The 22,689-nt window shown below is 55.7% G+C and overlaps 1 protein-coding gene across 2 annotated transcripts in view; it reads left to right on the forward strand.

Annotated features, from left to right (window-relative positions):
• LOC139415105 (centrosomal protein of 85 kDa-like) overlaps nucleotides 1-22,689 on the forward strand; it is a 100,521-nt gene that overhangs the window by 32,397 nt on the left and 45,435 nt on the right. For both annotated transcript variants that reach the window (XM_071162923.1, XM_071162922.1), the window contains exon 3: nucleotides 21,373-22,172. In XM_071162923.1, coding sequence (XP_071019024.1) covers nucleotides 21,373-22,172 — 800 coding nt within the window. The remainder of the gene's footprint in view (nucleotides 1-21,372; nucleotides 22,173-22,689) is intronic.

A 22,689-nucleotide genomic window follows, 5' to 3' on the forward strand; every position in this document is an offset into this window, starting at 1 on the left:
CTGGGCACATGCATGTAGGATTTTAATTTGAGCCAGTTTGCTACAGCAGGAAAATAATCCTGCAGCAACAGGAAATGTGGATTATAATTAATGGACATTTTTGTGAGTATTGGGGCATTTTTCATAAGAGAAAGTCCAGTCTCAAATTTTCAAGTGGAAACTTCAGAAGCCTTTTTAAACTTACATACACAACAAGTTTAACATTTCCTGCAGTGCAGGAAAGTTCTCCTGCGACAGAGTGATCAAATGAAGATCCTACATCTGTACACACATACTGTGCAGAGTTACAGTATACTGCACACACTTGTTACACGTTGCTAGTTGTGCCTGAAGATTCTCACACGACTGTTGTGTTGGAGAACTATTCCATAAACAAACACAAACACACCGCATCAAAGCTGCTGCTCGCCCACTGAAGGTCTTATGCAACCCCTTTAAAAGCACCGGATCGGGCACCGCTGCTCTCTTCTTGTCACTAAGAATTAGTCTCGAGCTTGTTATTGTTGTTGATGGGCGCAGTGCATAACTGGTAGGCTATTTAGAGTTGAGATCAACAGCCATATCACTAGCTCCCATCTCTGTTTATGGCCACTAAACTGTGATCCTCTTTGACCAATGCTTAGATAGCACATCCCACCTACCCTCTCTCCTCTCCTGTCCTATGCGCTGACTCGTATTTCAGCTGGTGCCCTTGCCTCCATCTCCCCGTCTGCCTAGCTCGCGTCCTATCTACCTCTCTGGTTACGCCAGCACATCTCGTCCATGAAGCCTGCCGTTACGTCCAGGACATGAGCAAGCTGGCGGGGTTAGCTAAGTGCTGTCGGTGGTGATGTAACACCAGCGGAGAGAGATTTCCAGTGCTGCTCAGATGACAGCTAGCAGGTCAGGCATGTCATGTCACAAGGAGCGCCTGCTACCAGGAAGTCAATGCTACTGCTTTCCCCTTTTTGGATTCCCTCACACTACAGAAATAGATTAGATTGGTGTGCTTTGAATTACATTCCTGATGTTGAGTTATAAACCACATGGCTGTCTTTGCAGATTGAATGACATCATTGTGAGCGGGTCTGTCAACAAACATCAAAAGTCTGATGAATGATGATGTTGACTGACATGAAAGCGTGTTTGGATCAGAAGAACTGAAAGGTGTTGGAACAGTGAGCTGTCCATGGTACTGCTGTTGATAAGGGAGTATTACTCAAAGGTGTTGGAACAGTGAGCTGTCCATGGTACTGCTGTTGATAAGGGAGTATTACTCAAAGGTGTTGGAACAGTGAGCTGTCCATGGTACTGCTGTTGATAAGGGAGTATTACTCAAAGGTGTTGGAACAGTGAGCTGTCCATGGTACTGCTGTTGATAAGGGAGTATTACTGAAAGGTGTTGGAACAGTGAGCTGTCCATGGTACTGCTGTTGATAAGGGAGTATTACTCAAAGGTGTTGGAACAGTGAGCTGTCCATGGTACTGCTGTTGATAAGGGATTATTACTCAAAGGTGTTGGAACAGTGAGCTGTCCATGGTACTGCTGTTGATAAGGGAGTATTACTCAAAGGTGTTGGAACAGTGAGCTGTCCATGGTACTGCTGTTGATAAGGGAGTATTACTGAAAGGTGTTGGAACAGTGAGCTGTCCATGGTACTGCTGTTGATAAGGGAGTATTACTCAAAGGTGTTGGAACAGTGAGCTGTCCATGGTACTGCTGTTGATAAGGGAGTATTACTCAAAGGTGTTGGAACAGTGAGCTGTCCATGGTACTGCTGTTGATAAGGGAGTATTACTGAAAGGTGTTGGAACAGTGAGCTGTCCATGGTACTGCTGTTGATAAGGGAGTATTACTCAAAGGTGTTGGAACAGTGAGCTGTCCATGGTACTGCTGTTGATAAGGGAGTATTACTCAAAGGTGTAAACAAATCCTGAGTCATATGATGACACATGGTGTGTGTGACTGATGACATTTTAAGCCTACCATGTGGCTGTCCAGTCACCTTATTCTTCCTGTGTTTGTGACCGGCAGGACAGAGGCTACCTACCTTAACCCAGGGGTCCTTCCTTACATCACATCCCTGAGTGGCTGGACCATAGGATGTTTACCCATCCCAAATGAAACCTGAATCAAAACATCCTATTTATATCTCTCCCTCCGCAGTACGCCAAGCAACAGGCCAATATAGCACCCTCGCCCCCCTCCGGTTCCCCCTACTCTGGCCCCTGTCGGACCCCATCTGTAAAAACAACTGTGTTTTTATAGCAACCTCCTTCTTGGCCCCTGGCCGGGCCCTTGGTTACGAGAATGCAACGTCCAGAGCTCCAGAGTCGCGTGTCCTTCCCCGGTGACCCGTCTCCTTGGCGCCAGCGCTGCGGTAACATCCTGGTGTCGTGAAACCAGATAGCGGTGGCTAAATACGTGCTAATGTGGACCACACCTTTCAGGGAGCATGGCTGTCTGTAAAATGGGAGAAAAACATGTCCAGTCATGTTAGCACACACACACTATATACACACACACACACACACACTCTGAACTCTATACTGTATGCACAAATTGGCTACCACACATACCATCTTTCACCCAAATGTTCTCGTATATTCATCCACTTACACATATCCTTACACACACACACACACACACACACACACACACACATACACACACACACACACACACACACACACACACACACTACACACACACTATATACACACACACACACTACACACACACTATATACACACACACACTACACACAGAGCTGTTGATTGGCTAGTAGACGTGTGTGGTTGCTCAACAGGGCCTGGCTGGTGGAACACTACAGCAGGGTTCTATTTACAATGATGACGACGTAACCTTCTCTTTCAGAATCACTCTTCATCATCACCATCACCACCCAACTGTCATATCAGTTGTCATTTTTGTCTCATTGTTATCCACACCTGGACTGTCCTGGCCTGTCCTGGCCTGTCCTGTACCAAGTATACCATCTAGCCACCATACCCCACTGTACAGCCACCATACCCCCACTGTACAGCCACCATACCCCATTGTACAGCCACCATACCCCCACTGTACAGCCACCATACCCCACTGTACAGCCACCATACCCCCACTGTACAGCCACCATACCCCACTGTACAGCCACCATACCCCCACTGTACAGCCACCATACCCCACTGTACAGCCACCATACCCCACTGTACAGCCACCATACCCCCACTGTACAGCCACCATACCCCCACTGTACAGCCACCATACCCCCACTGTACAGCCACCATACCCCACTGTACAGCCACCATACCCCCACTGTACAGCCACCATACCCCACTGTACAGCCACCATACCCCCACTGTGCAGCCACCATACCCCCACTGTACAGCCACCATACCCTACTGTACAGCCACCATACCCCACTGTACAGCCACCATACCCAACTGTACAGCCACCATACCCCCACTGTACAGCCACCATACCCCATTGTACAGCCACCATACCCCACTGTACAGCCACCATACCCCACTGTACAGCCACCATATCCCCACTGTACAGCCACCATACCCCCACTGTGCAGCCACCATACCCCCACTGTACAGCCACCATACCCCATTGTACAGCCACCATACCCCACTGTACAGCCACCATACCCCATTGTACAGCCACCATACCCCACTGTACAGCCACCATACCCCACTGTACAGCCACCATACCCCCACTGTACAGCCACCATACCCCATTGTACAGCCACCATACCCCACTGTACAGCCACCATACCCCCACTGTACAGCCACCATACCCCCACTGTGCAGCCACCATACCCCCACTGTACAGCCACCATACCCCCACTGTACAGCCACCATACCCCCACTGTACAGCCACCATACCCCACTGTGCAGCCACCATACCCCCACTGTACAGCCACCATACCCTACTGTACAGCCACCATACCCCACTGTACAGCCACCATACCCCACTGTACAGCCACCATACCCCATTGTACAGCCACCATACCCCACTGTACAACCACCATACCCCACTGTACAGCCACCATATCCCCACTGTACAGCCACCATACCCCCACTGTGCAGCCACCATACCCCCACTGTACAGCCACCATACCCCATTGTACAGCCACCATACCCCACTGTACAGCCACCATACCCCATTGTACAGCCACCATACCCCACTGTACAGCCACCATACCCCACTGTACAGCCACCATACCCCCACTGTACAGCCACCATACCCCATTGTACAGCCACCATACCCCACTGTACAGCCACCATACCCCCACTGTACAGCCACCATACCCCCACTGTGCAGCCACCATACCCCCACTGTACAGCCACCATACCCCCACTGTACAGCCACCATACCCCCACTGTACAGCCACCATACCCCACTGTACAGCCACCATACCCCCACTGCACAGCCACCATACCCCCACTGTACAGCCACCATACTGTTGTGTTGGCTAGATCACAGTGTGGGATCGTTGCTGCCCCCAGAGACTGTCACAGTCTGTCGGACAGCAGTGAGCAGGGTTGCTGGGAAAGGCCACTGACCTGGGTGGGTGGCTCGCTGTGACCCTGCTGGGGCACGAGAGGCAGAGGGGGTGAGTCCTGTACCTTTCTGCCTGTACAGAGAGGGAAAGGGAAGAGGATACCAAGTCAGCTGAATGCATTCAACCAACATTACATTTGTTTCCTCCTTCCCAAACCTCATCATCCTCTAAGATGGAGGAGGCAGTACTCCTATTTTACTCTATCAAGCTCTATCTAGCTCTATCAAGCTCTATCAAGCTCTATCTAGCTCTATCTAGCTCTACATTCTACAGCTGACTGTTACTGACTGTAACTGGGCGTGGAACAAGAAAGAGCCGTCCTGGCCGTGTGTACAGGGACCCGTATCTGGGACACCATGACTGTGATTGTGATTATTAGAAGCAAGAGCACTGTAAGGAAGCTCTCCCCAAATCTGTGAGTTGTGGGGGGTTGGGGGAGCTGAATACTACCAGTCCCAGGCTTCTGCAGGCCTAGTTCCCCATCACTTTCTGTCTCTCTCTGTCTCTGTCTCTCGCCAAAGCAGTACTGCACAGCGCTATATTTTTGCGTGAATACTGCAGCCAAAGCCAAATCCACTGCAGTGCACTCTTACACACTCTCTGTCTGTCTGTCTGTCTGTCTGTCTGTCTGTCTGTCTCTCTCCCTCTCTCTGTCTTTCTCTCCCTCTCTCTGTCCGACTCTCTAATCTCTCTCTGTCTCTGTCTTTCTCTCTAATCTCTCTCTCTCTCCCTCTCTCTGTCCAACTCTCTAATCTCTCTCTCTCTTTCTCTCCAATCTCTCTCTCTCTCTCTCTCTGTCTGTCTGTCTTTCTCTCCAATCTCTCTCTGTCTCTGTCTGTCTGTCTGTCTGTCTGTCTGTCTCTCTCCCTCTCTCTGTCTTTTTCTCCCTCTCTCTGTCCAACTCTCTAATCTCTCCCTCTCTCTGTCTTTCTCTCCCTCTCTCTGTCCGACTCTCTAATCTCTCTCTGTCTCTGTCTTTCTCTCCAATCTCTCTCTCTCCCTCTCTCTGTCCAACTCTCTAATCTCGCTCTCTCTTTCTCTCCAATCTCTCTCTCTCTCTCTCTCTCTCTCTGTCTGTCTTTCTCTCCAACCTCTCTCTCTCTGTCTGTCTTTCTCTCCCTCTCTGTCTTTCTCTCCAATCTCTCTCCCTCTCTCTGTCTTTTTCTCCCTTTCTGTCTTTCTCTCCAATCTCTCTCTCTCTGTCTTTCTCTCCAATCTCTCTCTCTCTCTCTCTCTCTCTCTCTCTCTCTCTCTCTCTCTCTCTCTCTCTCTCTCTCTCTCTCTCCCTCTCTGTCTTTCTCTCCAATCTCTCTCTCTCTGTCTTTCTCTCCAATCTCTCTCTCTCTCTGTCTTTTTCTCCAATCTCTCTCTCTCTTAGCCTGTTTTTCCTCTTCTGCCGTAATTGAAATCAGAACCAGATGAGTGTGTTCTGGGTGCATTAAACCCCAGTCTGGAGTTTAACTAGACTTTTCAGTTACTACCTCCCTACCTATATAAGGGTGGAACACAGACCTCCTTTTTTATTGTGTCATGAATAACAGTTGTTAGAATGTGTGTGTGTGTGTGTGTGTTTGCGTGCGTGCGTGTGTGTGTGTTTGCGTGCGTGTGTGTGTGTGTGTGTGTGTTTGCGTGCGTGTGTGTGGGGCTCTTGCCCCTCTTTGACTTCATACAGTAAATAACATCTGAAATCACTCTTGATAAGGCCCAGGTATTTCATCAAGTTTTATTCAAGCCTGCTGGGCCTCAGAACTCTGTGTAGTCTTTCACAATCCTTTTTTTGGTGATTTTGCTCCAGTAACAAGCTTATTGGCAGCGTTTAAAAATATAATGCCACTCCCAAACTTGTAAAAGCCAAATCCTCTCCTTTATTTTTCCTCCCTTGGTCCTGAACACATCCTCCCGGCGACCGGTCCTGTCACCACTAGGTGGTGTTTCCTCTTTGTGGTTGCTCCCTGGTAGCCCACTATCATATCAGTTACCATCAACTACTGTACATGGCAGCATCATCAGGCTGTCAGAGATGGTTGTCAGTGTTAACATACTGAATGCCTTTTCCAGGTTGTTAGACTTGTGTCTTCTTCACTTTGAGCCAACACGCCTTCCAGACTGCCTGTAGGGGGCTGTGTTAGTGGTCTGGATGTCTGGTTTAGAATAACCGCGTCCAGACCAGGTTATTGCACACAGCCGGCTAGGGGAGGAAGTGTTGTGTGAGACTTGGAGAAAGGGATTTGAGTGGCAGCCGGTCCTGTGTGGAATGTGCTGTCTCATAACCAGAATGACTTGTTCTCGCCAAACCTCTCAACCCCCAGCCCCTCCAGCTGCTCTGGCTACACCACCCCTCAACCCCCAGCCCCTCCAGCTGTCCTGGATACATCACCCCTCAACCCCCAGCCCTCCAGCTGTTCTGGATACATCACTCCTCAACCCCCAGCCCTCCAGCTGTCCTGGATACACCACCCCTCAACCCCCAGCCCTCCAGCTGTCCTGGCTACATCACTCCTCAACCCCCAGCCCCTCCAGCAGTTCTGGATACACCACCCCTCAACCCCCAGCCCTCCAGCTGTCCTGGCTACATCACTCCTCAACCCCCAGCCCCTCCAGCAGTTCTGGATACACCACCCCTCAACCCCCAGCCCTCCAGCTGTCCTGGCTACATCACTCCTCAACCCCCAGCCCCTCCAGCAGTTCTGGATACACCACCCCTCAACCCCCAGCCCCTCCAGCTGCTCTGGCTACACCACCCCTCAACCCCCAGCCCCTCCAGCTCTCCAGCTGCTCTGGCTACACCACTCCTCAACCCCCAGCCCCTCCAGCTGCTCTGGCTACATCACTCCTGAACCCCCAGCCCCTCCAGCAGTTCTGGATACACCACCCCTCAACCCCCAGCCCTCCAGCTGTCCTGGCTACATCACTCCTCAACCCCCAGCCCCTCCAGCAGTTCTGGATACACCACCCCTCAACCCCCAGCCCCTCCAGCTGCTCTGGCTACATCACTCCTCAACCCCCAGCCCCTCCAGCAGTTCTGGATACACCACCCCTCAACCCCCAGCCCCTCCAGCTGCTCTGGCTACACCACCCCTCAACCCCCAGCCCCTCCAGCTCTCCAGCTGCTCTGGCTACACCACTCCTCAACCCCCAGCCCCTCCAGCTCTCCAGCTGCTCTGGCTACACCACCTCTCAACCCCCAGCCCTCCAGCAGTTCTGGATACATCACTCCTCAACCCCCAGCCCCGCCAGCAGTTCTGGATACACCACCCCTCAACCCCCAGCCCCTCCAGCTGCTCTGGCTACATCACTCCTCAACCCCCAGCCCCTCCAGCTGCTCTGACTACATCACTCCTCAACCCCCAGCCCCTCCAGCTGCTCTGGCTACATCACTCCTCAACCCCCAGCCCCTCCAGCTGTTCTGGCTACACCACCCCTCAACCCCCAGCCCTCCAGCTGCTCTGGCTACATCAGTCCTCAACCCCCAGCCCCTCCAGCTCTCCAGCTGCTCTGGGTACATCAGTCCTCAACCCCCAGCCCCTCCAGCTCTCCAGCTGCTCTGGCTACACCACTCCTCAACCCCCAGCCCCTCCAGCTGTCCTGGATACATCACTCCTCAACCCCCAGCCCCCCCAGCTGTTCTGGCTACACCACCCCTCAACCCCCAGCCCTCCAGCTGTCCTGGCTACATCACTCCTCAACCCCCAGCCCCTCCAGCAGTTCTGGATACACCACCCCTCAACCCCCAGCCCTCCAGCTGTCCTGGCTACATCACTCCTCAACCCCCAGCCCCTCCAGCAGTTCTGGATACACCACCCCTCAACCCCCAGCCCCTCCAGCAGTTCTGGCTACACCACCCCTCAACCCCCAGCCCCTCCAGCTCTCCAGCTGCTCTGGCTACACCACTCCTCAACCCCCAGCCCCTCCAGCTGCTCTGGCTACATCACTCCTCAACCCCCAGCCCCTCCAGCAGTTCTGGATACACCACCCCTCAACCCCCAGCCCTCCAGCTGTCCTGGCTACATCACTCCTCAACCCCCAGCCCCTCCAGCAGTTCTGGATACACCACCCCTCAACCCCCAGCCCCTCCAGCTGCTCTGGCTACATCACTCCTCAACCCCCAGCCCCTCCAGCAGTTCTGGATACACCACCCCCCAGCCCCTCCAGCTGCTCTGGCTACACCACCCCTCAACCCCCAGCCCCTCCAGCTCTCCAGCTGCTCTGGCTACACCACTCCTCAACCCCCAGCCCCTCCAGCTCTCCAGCTGCTCTGGCTACACCACCTCTCAACCCCCAGCCCTCCAGCAGTTCTGGATACATCACTCCTCAACCCCCAGCCCCTCCAGCAGTTCTGGATACACCACCCCTCAACCCCCAGCCCCTCCAGCTGCTCTGGCTACATCACTCCTCAACCCCCAGCCCCTCCAGCTGCTCTGGCTACATCACTCCTCAACCCCCAGCCCCTCCAGCTGCTCTGGCTACATCACTCCTCAACCCCCAGCCCCTCCAGCTGTTCTGGCTACACCACCCCTCAACCCCCAGCCCTCCAGCTGCTCTGGCTACATCAGTCCTCAACCCCCAGCCCCTCCAGCTCTCCAGCTGCTCTGGGTACATCAGTCCTCAACCCCCAGCCCCTCCAGCTCTCCAGCTGCTCTGGCTACACCACTCCTCAACCCCCAGCCCCTCCAGCTGTCCTGGATACATCACTCCTCAACCCCCAGCCCCCCCAGCTGTTCTGGCTACACCACCCCTCAACCCCCAGCCCCTCCAGCTGCTCTGGCTACATCACTCCTCAACCCCCAGCCCCTCCAGCAGTTCTGGATACACCACCCCTCAACCCCCAGCCCCTCCAGCTGTCCTGGATACATCACTCCTCAACCCCCAGCCCCTCCAGCAGTTCTGGATACACCACCCCTCAACCCCCAGCCCCTCCAGCTGCTCTGGCTACATCACTCCTCAACCCCCAGCCCCTCCAGCTGCTCTGGCTACATCAGTCCTCAACCCCCAGCCCCTCCAGCTGCTCTGGCTACATCAGTCCTCAACCTCCAGCCCTCCAGCTTCTCTGGCTACACCACTCCTCAACCCCCAGCACATCCAGCCCTCCAGCTGTTCAGGCTACACTACTCCTCAACCCCCAGCCCGTCCAGCTGCTCTGGCTACACTACTCCTCAACCCCCAGCCCCTCCAGCTCTCCAGCTGCTCTGGGTACACCACCCCTCAACCCCCAGCCCCTCCAGCTGTCCTGGATACATCACTCCTCAACCCCCAGCCCCTCCAGCAGTTCTGGATACACCACCCCTCAACCCCCAGCCCCTCCAGCTGTTCTGGCTACATCACTCCTCAACCCCCAGCCCCTCCAGCTCTCCAGCTGCTCTGGCTACACTACTCCTCAACCCCCAGCCCCTCCAGCTCTCCAGCTGCTCTGGGTACACTACTCCTCAACCCCCAGCCCCTCCAGCTTTCCAGCTGCTCTGGGTACACCACTCCTCAACCCCCAGCCCCTCCAGCAGTTCTGGATACACCACCCCTCAACCCCCAGCCCCTCCAGCTGCTCTGGCTGCATCACTCCTCAACCCCCAGCCCCTCCAGCTGTTCTGGCTACATCACTCCTCAACCCCCAGCCCTCCAGCTATTCTGGCTACATCAGTCCTCAACCCCCAGCCCCTCCAGCTGCTCTGGCTACATCAGTCCTCAACCCCCAGCCCCTCCAGCCCTCCAGCTTCTCTGGCTACACCACTCCTCAACCCCCAGCACCTCCAGCCCTCCAGCTGTTCAGGCTACACTACTCCTCAACCCCCAGCCCGTCCAGCTGCTCTGGCTACACTACTCCTCAACCCCCAGCCCCTCCAGCTCTCCAGCTGCTCTGGGTACACCACCCCTCAACCCCCAGCCCCTCCAGCTGTCCTGGATACATCACTCCTCAACCCCCAGCCCCTCCAGCTGTTCTGGCTACACCACCCCTCAACCCCCAGCCCCTCCAGCTGTTCTGGCTACATCACTCCTCAACCCCCAGCCCCTCCAGCTGTCCTGGCTACATCACTCCTCAACCCCCAGCCCCTCCAGCTGTCCTGGATACATCACCCCTCAACCCCCAGCCCCTCCAGCTGCTCTGGCTACACTACTCCTCAACCCCCAGCCCCTCCAGCTCTCCAGCTGCTCTGGCTACACTACTCCTCAACCCCCAGCCCCTCCAGCTCTCCAGCTGCTCTGGGTACACCACTCCTCAACCCCCAGCCCCTCCAGCTGTCCTGGATACATCACTCCTCAACCCCCAGCCCCTCCAGCAGTTCTGGATACACCACCCCTCAACCCCCAGCCCCTCCAGCTGCTCTGGCTACATCACTCCTCAACCCCCAGCCCCTCCAGCTGTTCTGGCTACATCACTCCTCAACCCCCAGCCCTCCAGCTATTCTGGCTACATCACTCCTCAACCCCCAGCCCCTCCAGCTGTTCTGGCTACACCACCCCTCAACCCCCAGCCCCTTCAGCTGTTCTGGCTACATCACTCCTCAACCCCCAACCCTCCAGCTGCTCTGTTTACCCCTCTCCTCAACCCCCAGCCCCTCAAGCTGTTCAGGCTAAATCACTCTTCAACCCCCAGCCCCTCCAGCTGCTCTGTTTACCCCTCTCCTCAACCCCCAGCCCTCCAGCTGTTCTGGCTACATCACTCCTCAACCCCCAGCCCCTCCAGCTGTTCTGGCTACATCACTCCTCAACCCCCAGCCCCTGCAGCTGCTCTGGCTACATCACTCCTCAACCCCCAGCCCCTCCAGCTGTTCTGGCTACATCACTCCTCAACCCCCAGCCCCTCCAGCTGTTCTGGCTACATCACTCCTCAACCCCCAGCCCCTCCAGCTCTCCAGCTGCTCTGGCTACACTACTCCTCAACCCCCAGCCCCTCCAGCTCTCCAGCTGCTCTGGGTACACTACTCCTCAACCCCCAGCCCCTCCAGCTTTCCAGCTGCTCTGGGTACACCACTCCTCACCCCCCAGCCCCTCCAGCAGTTCTGGATACACCACCCCTCAACCCCCAGCCCCTCCAGCTGCTCTGGCTGCATCACTCCTCAACCCCCAGCCCCTCCAGCTGTTCTGGCTACATCACTCCTCAACCCCCAGCCCTCCAGCTATTCTGGCTACATCAGTCCTCAACCCCCAGCCCCTCCAGCTGCTCTGGCTACATCAGTCCTCAACCCCCAGCCCCTCCAGCCCTCCAGCTTCTCTGGCTACACCACTCCTCAACCCCCAGCACCTCCAGCCCTCCAGCTGTTCAGGCTACACTACTCCTCAACCCCCAGCCCGTCCAGCTGCTCTGGCTACACTACTCCTCAACCCCCAGCCCCTCCAGCTCTCCAGCTGCTCTGGGTACACCACCCCTCAACCCCCAGCCCCTCCAGCTGTCCTGGATACATCACTCCTCAACCCCCAGCCCCTCCAGCTGTTCTGGCTACACCACCCCTCAACCCCCAGCCCCTCCAGCTGTTCTGGCTACATCACTCCTCAACCCCCAGCCCCTCCAGCTGTCCTGGCTACATCACTCCTCAACCCCCAGCCCCTCCAGCTCTCCAGCTGCTCTGGCTACACTACTCCTCAACCCCCAGCCCCTCCAGCTCTCCAGCTGCTCTGGGTACACTACTCCTCAACCCCCAGCCCCTCCAGCTTTCCAGCTGCTCTGGGTACACCACTCCTCAACCCCCAGCCCCTCCAGCTGTCCTGGATACATCACTCCTCAACCCCCAGCCCCTCCAGCAGTTCTGGATACACCACCCCTCAACCCCCAGCCCCTCCAGCTGCTCTGGCTACATCACTCCTCAACCCCCAGCCCCTCCAGCTGTTCTGGCTACATCACTCCTCAACCCCCAGCCCTCCAGCTATTCTGGCTACATCACTCCTCAACCCCCAGCCCCTCCAGCTGTTCTGGCTACACCACCCCTCAACCCCCAGCCCCTTCAGCTGTTCTGGCTACATCACTCCTCAACCCCCAACCCTCCAGCTGCTCTGTTTACCCCTCTCCTCAACCCCCAGCCCCTCAAGCTGTTCAGGCTAAATCACTCTTCAACCCCCAGCCCCTCCAGCTGCTCTGTTTACCCCACTCCTCAACCCCCAGCCCTCCAGCTGTTCTGGCTACATCACTCCTCAACCCCCAGCCCCTCCAGCTGTTCTGGCTACATCACTCCTCAACCCCCAGCCCCTGCAGCTGCTCTGGCTACATCACTCCTCAACCCCCAGCCCCTCCAGCTGTTCTGGCTACATCACTCCTCAACCCCCAGCCCCTCCAGCTGTTCTGGCTACATCACTCCTCAACCCCCAGCCCCTCCAGCTGTTCTGGCTACATCACTCCTCAACCCCAGCCCTCCAGCTGTTCTGGCTACATCACTCCTCAACCCCCAGCCCCTCCAGCTGTTCTGGCTACACCACCCCTCAACCCCTAGCCCCTCCAGCTGTTCTGGCTACATCACTCCTCAACCCCCAACCCTCCAGCTGCTCTGTTTACCCCTCTCCTCAACCCCCAGCCCCTCCAGCTGTTCTGGCTACATCACTCCTCAACCCCCAGCCCCTCCAGCTGCTCTGTTTACCCCTCTCCTCAACCCCCAGCCCCTCCAGCTGTTCTGGCTACATCACTCCTCAACCCCCAGCCCCTCTAGCTGTTCTGGCTACATCACTCCTCAACCCCCAACCCTCCAGCTGTTCTGACTACATCACTCCTCAACCCCCAGCCCCTCCAGCTCTCCAGCTGCTCTGGCTACACTACTCCTCAACCCCCAGCTCTCCAGCTGCTCTGGGTACACTACTCCTCAACCCCCAGCCCCTCCAGCTTTCCAGCTGCTCTGGGTACACCACTCCTCAACCCCCAGCCCCTCCAGCAGTTCTGGATACACCACCCCTCAACCCCCAGCCCCTCCAGCTGCTCTGGCTGCATCACTCCTCAACCCCCAGCCCCTCCAGCTGTTCTGGCTACATCACTCCTCAACCCCCAGCCCTCCAGCTATTCTGGCTACATCAGTCCTCAACCCCCAGCCCCTCCAGCTGCTCTGGCTACATCAGTCCTCAACCCCCAGCCCCTCCAGCCCTCCAGCTTCTCTGGCTACACCACTCCTCAACCCCCAGCACCTCCAGCCCTCCAGCTGTTCAGGCTACACTACTCCTCAACCCCCAGCCCGTCCAGCTGCTCTGGCTACACTACTCCTCAACCCCCAGCCCCTCCAGCTCTCCAGCTGCTCTGGGTACACCACCCCTCAACCCCCAGCCCCTCCAGCTGTCCTGGATACATCACTCCTCAACCCCCAGCCCCTCCAGCTGTTCTGGCTACACCACCCCTCAACCCCCAGCCCCTCCAGCTGTTCTGGCTACATCACTCCTCAACCCCCAGCCCCTCCAGCTGTCCTGGCTACATCACTCCTCAACCCCCAGCCCCTCCAGCTGTCCTGGATACATCACCCCTCAACCCCCAGCCCCTCCAGCTGCTCTGGCTACACTACTCCTCAACCCCCAGCCCCTCCAGCTCTCCAGCTGCTCTGGCTACACTACTCCTCAACCCCCAGCCCCTCCAGCTCTCCAGCTGCTCTGGGTACACCACTCCTCAACCCCCAGCCCCTCCAGCTGTCCTGGATACATCACTCCTCAACCCCCAGCCCCTCCAGCAGTTCTGGATACACCACCCCTCAACCCCCAGCCCCTCCAGCTGCTCTGGCTACATCACTCCTCAACCCCCAGCCCCTCCAGCTGTTCTGGCTACATCACTCCTCAACCCCCAGCCCTCCAGCTATTCTGGCTACATCACTCCTCAACCCCCAGCCCCTCCAGCTGTTCTGGCTACACCACCCCTCAACCCCCAGCCCCTTCAGCTGTTCTGGCTACATCACTCCTCAACCCCCAACCCTCCAGCTGCTCTGTTTACCCCTCTCCTCAACCCCCAGCCCCTCAAGCTGTTCAGGCTAAATCACTCTTCAACCCCCAGCCCCTCCAGCTGCTCTGTTTACCCCTCTCCTCAACCCCCAGCCCTCCAGCTGTTCTGGCTACATCACTCCTCAACCCCCCGCCCCTCCAGCTGTTCTGGCTACATCACTCCTCAACCCCCAGCCCCTGCAGCTGCTCTGGCTACATCACTCCTCAACCCCCAGCCCCTCCAGCTGTTCTGGCTACATCACTCCTCAACCCCCAGCCCCTCCAGCTGTTCTGGCTACATCACTCCTCAACCCCCAGCCCCTCCAGCTGTTCTGGCTACATCACTCCTCAACCCCAGCCCCTCCAGCTGTTCTGGCTACATCACTCCTCAACCCCCAGCCCCTCCAGCTGTTCTGGCTACACCACCCCTCAACCCCTAGCCCCTCCAGCTGTTCTGGCTACATCACTCCTCAACCCCCAACCCTCCAGCTGCTCTGTTTACCCCTCTCCTCAACCCCCAGCCCCTCCAGCTGTTCTGGCTACATCACTCCTCAACCCCCAGCCCCTCCAGCTGCTCTGTTTACCCCTCTCCTCAACCCCCAGCCCCTCCAGCTGTTCTGGCTACATCACTCCTCAACCCCCAGCCCCTCTAGCTGTTCTGGCTACATCACTCCTCAACCCCCAACCCTCCAGCTGTTCTGACTACATCACTCCTCAACCCCCAGCCCCTCCAGCTGTTCTGGCTACATCACTCCTCAACCCCCAGCCCCTCCAGCTGCTCTGTTTACCCCTCTCCTCAACCCCCAGCCCCTCCAGCTGTTCTGGCTACATCACTCCTCAACCCCCAGCCCCTCCAGCTGTTCTGGCTACATCAATCCTCAACCCCCAGCCCCTCCAGCTGTTCTGGCTACATCAGTCCTCAACCCCCAGCCCTCCAGCTGTCCTGGCTACATCACTCCCCAACCCCCAGCCCCCCAGCTGTTCTGGCATTTGCTCTGATACACACTAACAAAGGAGCACTTTGTTAGAACCTCAAATAGCCGCGTGCCAGTATCTATATTTGCGCCCTGACCTAAAGGTTTCCCGGGGCTCAAGGTGAGCGGGAACTGAACCCATAAGAACTGAAAACCCACCAATGGAATCTGGGACGCATGACAACAGGGTCTTTGTCTCAGTACAAATCAGTCCAAGTAGGCTACTTCAGTACAGCATGTAAACCAGTGCAATTGACCTCCATTCTGAACTAACGTTGCTTTCAAAATATTGCTGAATCTTTTAAGTTGATTGACCTTATAACTCGACAAAGGATAAAATCATAATGGATCATTTAATGTGTCTCCCAGTGCCATTTTCACATATTTGACAACATTGCGGTCGTTAGGCATGTGCATTTGGGGGATGTCATGTGAATGGCACTAATGAATCATTTGACATGAGGAGGGTTGACAGGACTGCTCTGTCACTGCCCTGCCTGGCTGGCTCCTCCTCCATAGCATCTCTGTCACTGCCCTGCCTGGCTGGCTCCTCCTCCATAGCATCTCTGTCACTGCCCTGCCTGGCTGGTTCCTCCTCCATTGCATCTCTGTCACTGCCCTGCCTGGCTGGCTCCTCCTCCATAGCATCTCTGTCACTGTCCTGCCTGGATAGCTCCTCCTCCATAGCATTTCTGTCACTGCCCTGCCTGGCTGGCTCCTCCTCCATAGCATCACTGTCACTGCCCTGCCTGGCTGGCTGCTCCTCCATAGCATCTCTGTCACTGCCCTGCCTGGCTGGCTCCTCCTCCATAGCATCTCTGTCACTGTCCTGCCTGGATAGCTCCTCCTCCATAACATTTCTGTCACTGCCCTGCCTGGCTGGCTCCTCCTCCATAGCATCACTGTCACTGCCCTGCCTGGCTGGCTCCTCCTCCATAGCATCTCTGTCACTGCCCTGCCTGGCTGGCTCCTCCTCCATAGCTTCTCTGTCACTGCCCTGCCTGGCTGGCTCCTCCTCCATAGCATCTCTGTCACTGCCCTGCCTGGCTGGCTCCTCCTCCATAGCATCACTGTCACTGCTCTGCCTGGCTGGCTCCTCCTCCATAGCATCACTGTCACTGCCCTGCCTGGCTGGCTCCTCCTCCATAGCATCTCTGTCATTGCCCTGGCTGGCTCCTCCTCCATAGCATCTCTGTCACTGCCCTGTCTGGCTGGCTCCTCCTCCATAGCTTCTCTGTCACTGCCCTGCCTGGCTGGCTCCTCCTCCATAGCATCTCTGTCACTGCCCTGCCTGGCTGGCTCCTCCTCCATAGCATCACTGTCACTGCCCTGCCTGGCTGGCTCCTCCTCCATAGCGTCACTGCCCTGCCTGGCTGGCTCCTCCTCCATAGCTTCTCTGTCACTGCCCTGCCTGGCTGGCTCCTCCTCCATAGCGTCACTGCCCTGCCTGGCTGGCTCCTCCTCCATAGCATCACTGTCACTGCTCTGCCTGGCTGGCTCCTCCTCCATTGCATCTCTGTCACTGCCCTGCCTGGCTGGCTCCTCCTCCATAGCATCTCTGTCACTGTCCTGCCTGGATAGCTCCTCCTCCATAGCATTTCTGTCACTGCCCTGCCTGGCTGGCTCCTCCTCCATAGCATCACTGTCACTGCCCTGCCTGGCTGGCTGCTCCTCCATAGCATCTCTGTCACTGCCCTGCCTGGCTGGCTCCTCCTCCATAGCATCTCTGTCACTGTCCTGCCTGGATAGCTCCTCCTCCATAACATTTCTGTCACTGCCCTGCCTGGCTGGCTCCTCCTCCATAGCATCACTGTCACTGCCCTGCCTGGCTGGCTCCTCCTCCATAGCATCTCTGTCACTGCCCTGCCTGGCTGGCTCCTCCTCCATAGCTTCTCTGTCACTGCCCTGCCTGGCTGGCTCCTCCTCCATAGCATCTCTGTCACTGCCCTGCCTGGCTGGCTCCTCCTCCATAGCATCACTGTCACTGCTCTGCCTGGCTGGCTCCTCCTCCATAGCATCACTGTCACTGCCCTGCCTGGCTGGCTCCTCCTCCATAGCATCTCTGTCATTGCCCTGGCTGGCTCCTCCTCCATAGCATCTCTGTCACTGCCCTGCCTGGCTGGCTCCTCCTCCATAGCTTCTCTGTCACTGCCCTGCCTGGCTGGCTCCTCCTCCATAGCATCTCTGTCACTGCCCTGCCTGGCTGGCTCCTCCTCCATAGCATCACTGTCACTGCCCTGCCTGGCTGGCTCCTCCTCCATAGCGTCACTGCCCTGCCTGGCTGGCTCCTCCTCCATAGCTTCTCTGTCACTGCCCTGCCTGGCTGGCTCCTCCTCCATAGCGTCACTGCCCTGCCTGGCTGGCTCCTCCTCCATAGCATCACTGTCACTGCTCTGCCTGGCTGGCTCCTCCTCCATAGCATCACTGTCACTGCCCTGCCTGGCTGGCTCCTCCTCCATAGCATCTCTGTCATTGCCCTGGCTGGCTCCTCCTCCATAGCATCTCTGTCACTGCCCTGCCTGGCTGGCTCCTCCTCCATAGCTTCTTTGTCACTGCCCTGCCTGGCTGGCTCCTCCTCCATAGCATCTCTGTCACTGCCCTGCCTGGCTGGCTCCTCCTCCATAGCATCACTGTCACTGCCCTGCCTGGCTGGCTCCTCCTCCATAGCATCACTGTCACTGCCTTGCCTGGCTGGCTCCTCCTCCATAGCGTCACTGCCCTGCCTGGCTGGCTCCTCCTCCATAGCTTCTCTGTCACTGCCCTGCCTGGCTGGCTCCTCCTCCATAGCGTCACTGCCCTGCCTGGCTGGCTCCTCCTCCATAGCATCACTGTCACTGCTCTGCCTGGCTGGCTCCTCCTCCATAGCATCACTGTCACTGCCCTGCCTGGCTGGCTCCTCCTCCATAGCATCTCTGTCATTGCCCTGGCTGGCTCCTCCTCCATAGCATCTCTGTCACTGCCCTGCCTGGCTGGCTCCTCCTCCATAGCTTCTCTGTCACTGCCCTGCCTGGCTGGCTCCTCCTCCATAGCATCTCTGTCACTGCCCTGCCTGGCTGGCTCCTCCTCCATAGCATCACTGTCACTGCCCTGCCTGGCTGGCTCCTCCTCCATAGCGTCACTGCCCTGCCTGGCTGGCTGCTCCTCCATAGCATCACTGTCATTGCCCTGCCTGGCTGGCTCCTCCTCCATAGCATCACTGTCACTGTCACTGTCCTGCCTGGCTGGCTCCTCCTCCATAGCATCACTGTCACTGCCCTGCCTGGCTGGCTCCTCCTCCATAGCATCTCTGTCAGGGTACAGAACAGTCAGCATCCTTCCCTGCAATGCTCTTTTTTTTGGCAGAGGTTCTTTGGACTCTCTGTTTTTCTGGTCATCAATCATTGAGATTCATTTGAAGGGAAATTACACAGGGGTCTGTGTTGGCCAGGAGCAGTTCTTTGCTGCCTGTACTGGAGGACTGTGGGGATGTTGGAGGACTGCGGGGATGTTGGAGGACTGCCGGGATGTTGGAGGACTGTGGGGATGTTGGAGGACTGTGGGGATGTTGGAGGACTGCAGGGATGTTGGAGACTGCGGGGATGTTGGAGGACTGCAGGGATGTTGGAGGACTGCGGGGATGTTGGAGGACTGCGGGGATGTTGGAGGACTGTGGGGATGTTGGAGGACTGTGGGAATGTTGGAGGACTGCGGGGATTTTGGAGGACTGCGGGGATGTTGGAGGACTGTGGGGATGTTGGAGGACTGTGGGGATGGTGGAGGACTGCGGGGATGTTGGAGGACTGCGGGGATGTTGGAGGACTGCGGGGATGTTGGAGGACTGTGGGGATGTTGGAGGACTGCCCTGACCTGTCACCATCAGACAGGTCCTCTGTCCTCCTCATCTGGTGGCAGATCAATGTGCTTTAGTTTAACCAACTGCTCAGTCCTCTGTGGTGTATGTTACCATGACAACTGCATTTCTCTATATAAAGGCATGACAAGGAATGACAAAGAAGTTGGCCCGAAGCTGAGACCAAGCTACTGTCCACCCACTCTGCCCCAGCTTCCAGACTTTCCCTGTCTCTGTGGCTTACTCTCCTCTCCCTTTCCCCCCCAAACAAAGCCAGGCTACTTACAGTACTTCTGCAACAGTACATTCCTGCTCTGCTGCATTGCAGAGTCCTCTAGTTTTAATAAGATGCACGGAAGCCCTGCTGGAGGCTTTGATGTCTTTATAGTTGTCTATTTCTGTACATGATGAAAGATGGATATGGGCCATGGGTTGTTGCATGGTTCCCATGATGTGCTGATGTAATGGGCTGAAAGGATTGTTGGTTTGGAGTCCACTCCTCCCGGCGTACTCATGGCTAACTAGCGGCTGTATTTTAGTGCTAAGGTCTACAGTAGTACTAGTCCATAGGGTTCTTCCTATTCCTTACAGAATGGGGCTTTAAGATATTATACTATCATTCATTTTCAGACGTGAACTGGGGAGCTAATATGTCTTGCTTTGGTAGTTTACAATGGCTCAGCCAGGCAGCCATAGGCACAACCTTTCGTTTCCCCACGGTGTTTCTAAGTGTGTGTGACTGGCCGTGTGTGTGTGTGTCCTATGAATCAAATTGTGTTTGTCAAATGCTTGGTAAACAACAGGTGTAGACTAACAGTGATGGGCTTAGTGATGGGTCCTTCAACAAGGCAGAGAGAAACAAAGAGAAAGGTATAAATAATAACACAAGGAATAAATGCACAATGAGTAACAATAACTTGGCTGTATTCACAGGTACCAGCACAGAGTCCATGTGCAGGGTACGAGGTAATGGAGGTAGATATGTACGTATAGGATAAAGTGACTAGGCAACAGGGTAGATAACAGATAGTAGCAGAAGCAGTCCATGTGCAGGGTACGAGGTAATGGAGGTAGATATGTACATATAGGATAAAGTGACTAGGCAACAGGGTAGATAACAGATAGAAGCAGAGGCAGTCCATGTGCAGGGTACGAGGTAATGGAGGTAGATATGTACATATAGGATAAAGTGACTAGGCAACAGGGTAGATAACAGATAGAAGCAGAGGCAGTCCATGTGCAGGGTACGAGGTAATGGAGGTAGATATGTACATATAGGATAAAGTGACTAGGCAACAGGGTAGATAACAGATAGTAGCAGAAGCAGTCCATGTGCAGGGTACGAGGTAATGGAGGTAGATATGTACATATAGGATAAAGTGACTAGGCAACAGGGTAGATAACAGATAGTAGCAGAAGCAGTCCATGTGCAGGGTACGAGGTAATGGAGGTAGATATGTACATATAGGTTAAAGTGACTAGGCAACAGGGTAGATAACAGATAGTAGCAGAAGCAGTCCATGTGCAGGGTACGAGGTAATGAAGGTAGATATGTACGTATAGGATAAAGTGACTAGGCAACAGGGTAGATAACAGATAGTAGCAGAAGCAGTCCATGTGCAGGGTACGAGGTAATGGAGGTAGATATGTACATATAGGATAAAGTGACTAGGCAACAGGGTAGATAACAGATAGTAGCAGAATCAGCGTATGTGAAAAAACTTGTTAGTGTAAAATTGCTTAATTGGTTACTTGGTAACTTTAACTAACTATTTATCAGTCTTATGGCTTGGCGATAGAAGCTGTTCAGGGTGCTGTTGGTTCCAGACCTGGTGTACCGCTTGCCCTGCAGTAGCAGAGAGAACAGTATATGAGTTAGACCTACTGCAGCCTTTTATGAACCAGGACGCCTTTCAGAAAACATAATGCCCAGTAAGAAGTATGAAATGGTTCTTGGGACACACTGTGCAGTACAATGTTTAGAAGAATCACTCCGACGTACTTCCTTTGTTCCCAAAGTCTGCAATTCCAATAAAGTTGTGTTCATTTTGTTGTAGAAATGTATGTAGTTTGAATAAGTAAGATAGTCCACACATACTGTTCTGCTTCTCTAAGTGTCTTTTCTCGTTCCCTCTCTCCTGTCCTTCAGACCAATCTGGCTCCAGCACCACACTGTCCTTCCAGCCACTGCGCTCCCAGGGTGCCCTCCCCACGGCCCACGTCATGCCCTCGCCCTCTTCCGGCTCCAAGCTCAGCACGGTACTCTGCCCTGGGGGCAGCCCCTGGTCCTCCTGCCAGCTGCCCTCGCCCCTCGACAGCCCCCTGGATATGAAGGACCCCCGGCCCGTCAGCCCCTGGTCCTCCTGCCAGCTGCCCTCGCCCCTCGACAGCCCCCTGGATATGAAGGACCCCCGGCCCGTCCGACGCTGGTCCTCCCTCACCCGCCTCAGCGTCCAGGAGAAGTCCAGCCCCGTGGGACGGGCAGCATACCGCCCTGACCCCCACGGCTCCCTGGACAGAGGCATGCTCTACGGTTACAGGCAGGACCCTCTGCGCCCCACAGAACCCTACCTGTCCCAAGGGCTCCACCTGCGCTCCCCAGGGGCTGAGGCCCGGTACAAATACCCCCTAAGTACTAAGACAGACTCTCACTCGGCCTGCTCATCCCCGCTCAAACCCAACACCTTAGACCTGACCTACAGTGCCTTACCGGAGACCAAGCACCCTGGCGTCGGGCTGACGGTACCCAGCCAGAGGGGCCTGCCACTGGGCCACCAGGCAGTAGGAGGGTCCCCCATCCAGCCGGCGGTGAGGACCCAGATGTGGCTGAGTGAGCAGATGGAGTACCGGCCTCCCGGACCTGGGACAGAGCTATGTGGGGGCTTGTCGGCCTGGCAACAGGAGCAGCAGCAGAGAGAGAGGTTGCGTCAGGAGGCCGAGCTCAACCAGGTGAGAGGAGGGGATGAGGAAGTACATTTAAAAAAATGTATTTCACCATTATTTAACCAGGTAGGCCAGTTGAGAACAAGTTCTCATTTACAACTGCGGCCAAGATAAAGCAAAGCAGTGTGACAAAAACAACAACACAGAGTTACACAAACAAACGTACAGTCAATAACACGATAGAAACATCTATGTACAGTCTGTGCAAATGTAGAAGAGTAGGGAGGTAAGCAATAAATAGGCCATAGAGGCGAAATATTTACAATTAAGCATAAACACTGGAGTGAAAGATGTGCAGGTGATGTTTTCCAAGTAGAGATACTGGGGTGCAAAAGAGCAAGAAGATACATAACAATATGGGGATGAGGTAGTCGGGTGGGCTATTTACAGATGGGCTGTGTACAGGTACAGTGATCGATCGGTAAGCTGTCTGACAGCTGATGCTTAAAGTTAGAGAGGGAGATATAAGTCTCCAGCTTCAATACATTTTTGCAGTTCGTTCCAGTCATTGGCAACAGAGAAC

Source organism: Oncorhynchus clarkii, chromosome 8 (assembly GCF_045791955.1).
Source record: "Oncorhynchus clarkii lewisi isolate Uvic-CL-2024 chromosome 8, UVic_Ocla_1.0, whole genome shotgun sequence".
NCBI classification, from domain to species: Eukaryota; Metazoa; Chordata; class Actinopteri; order Salmoniformes; family Salmonidae; genus Oncorhynchus; species Oncorhynchus clarkii.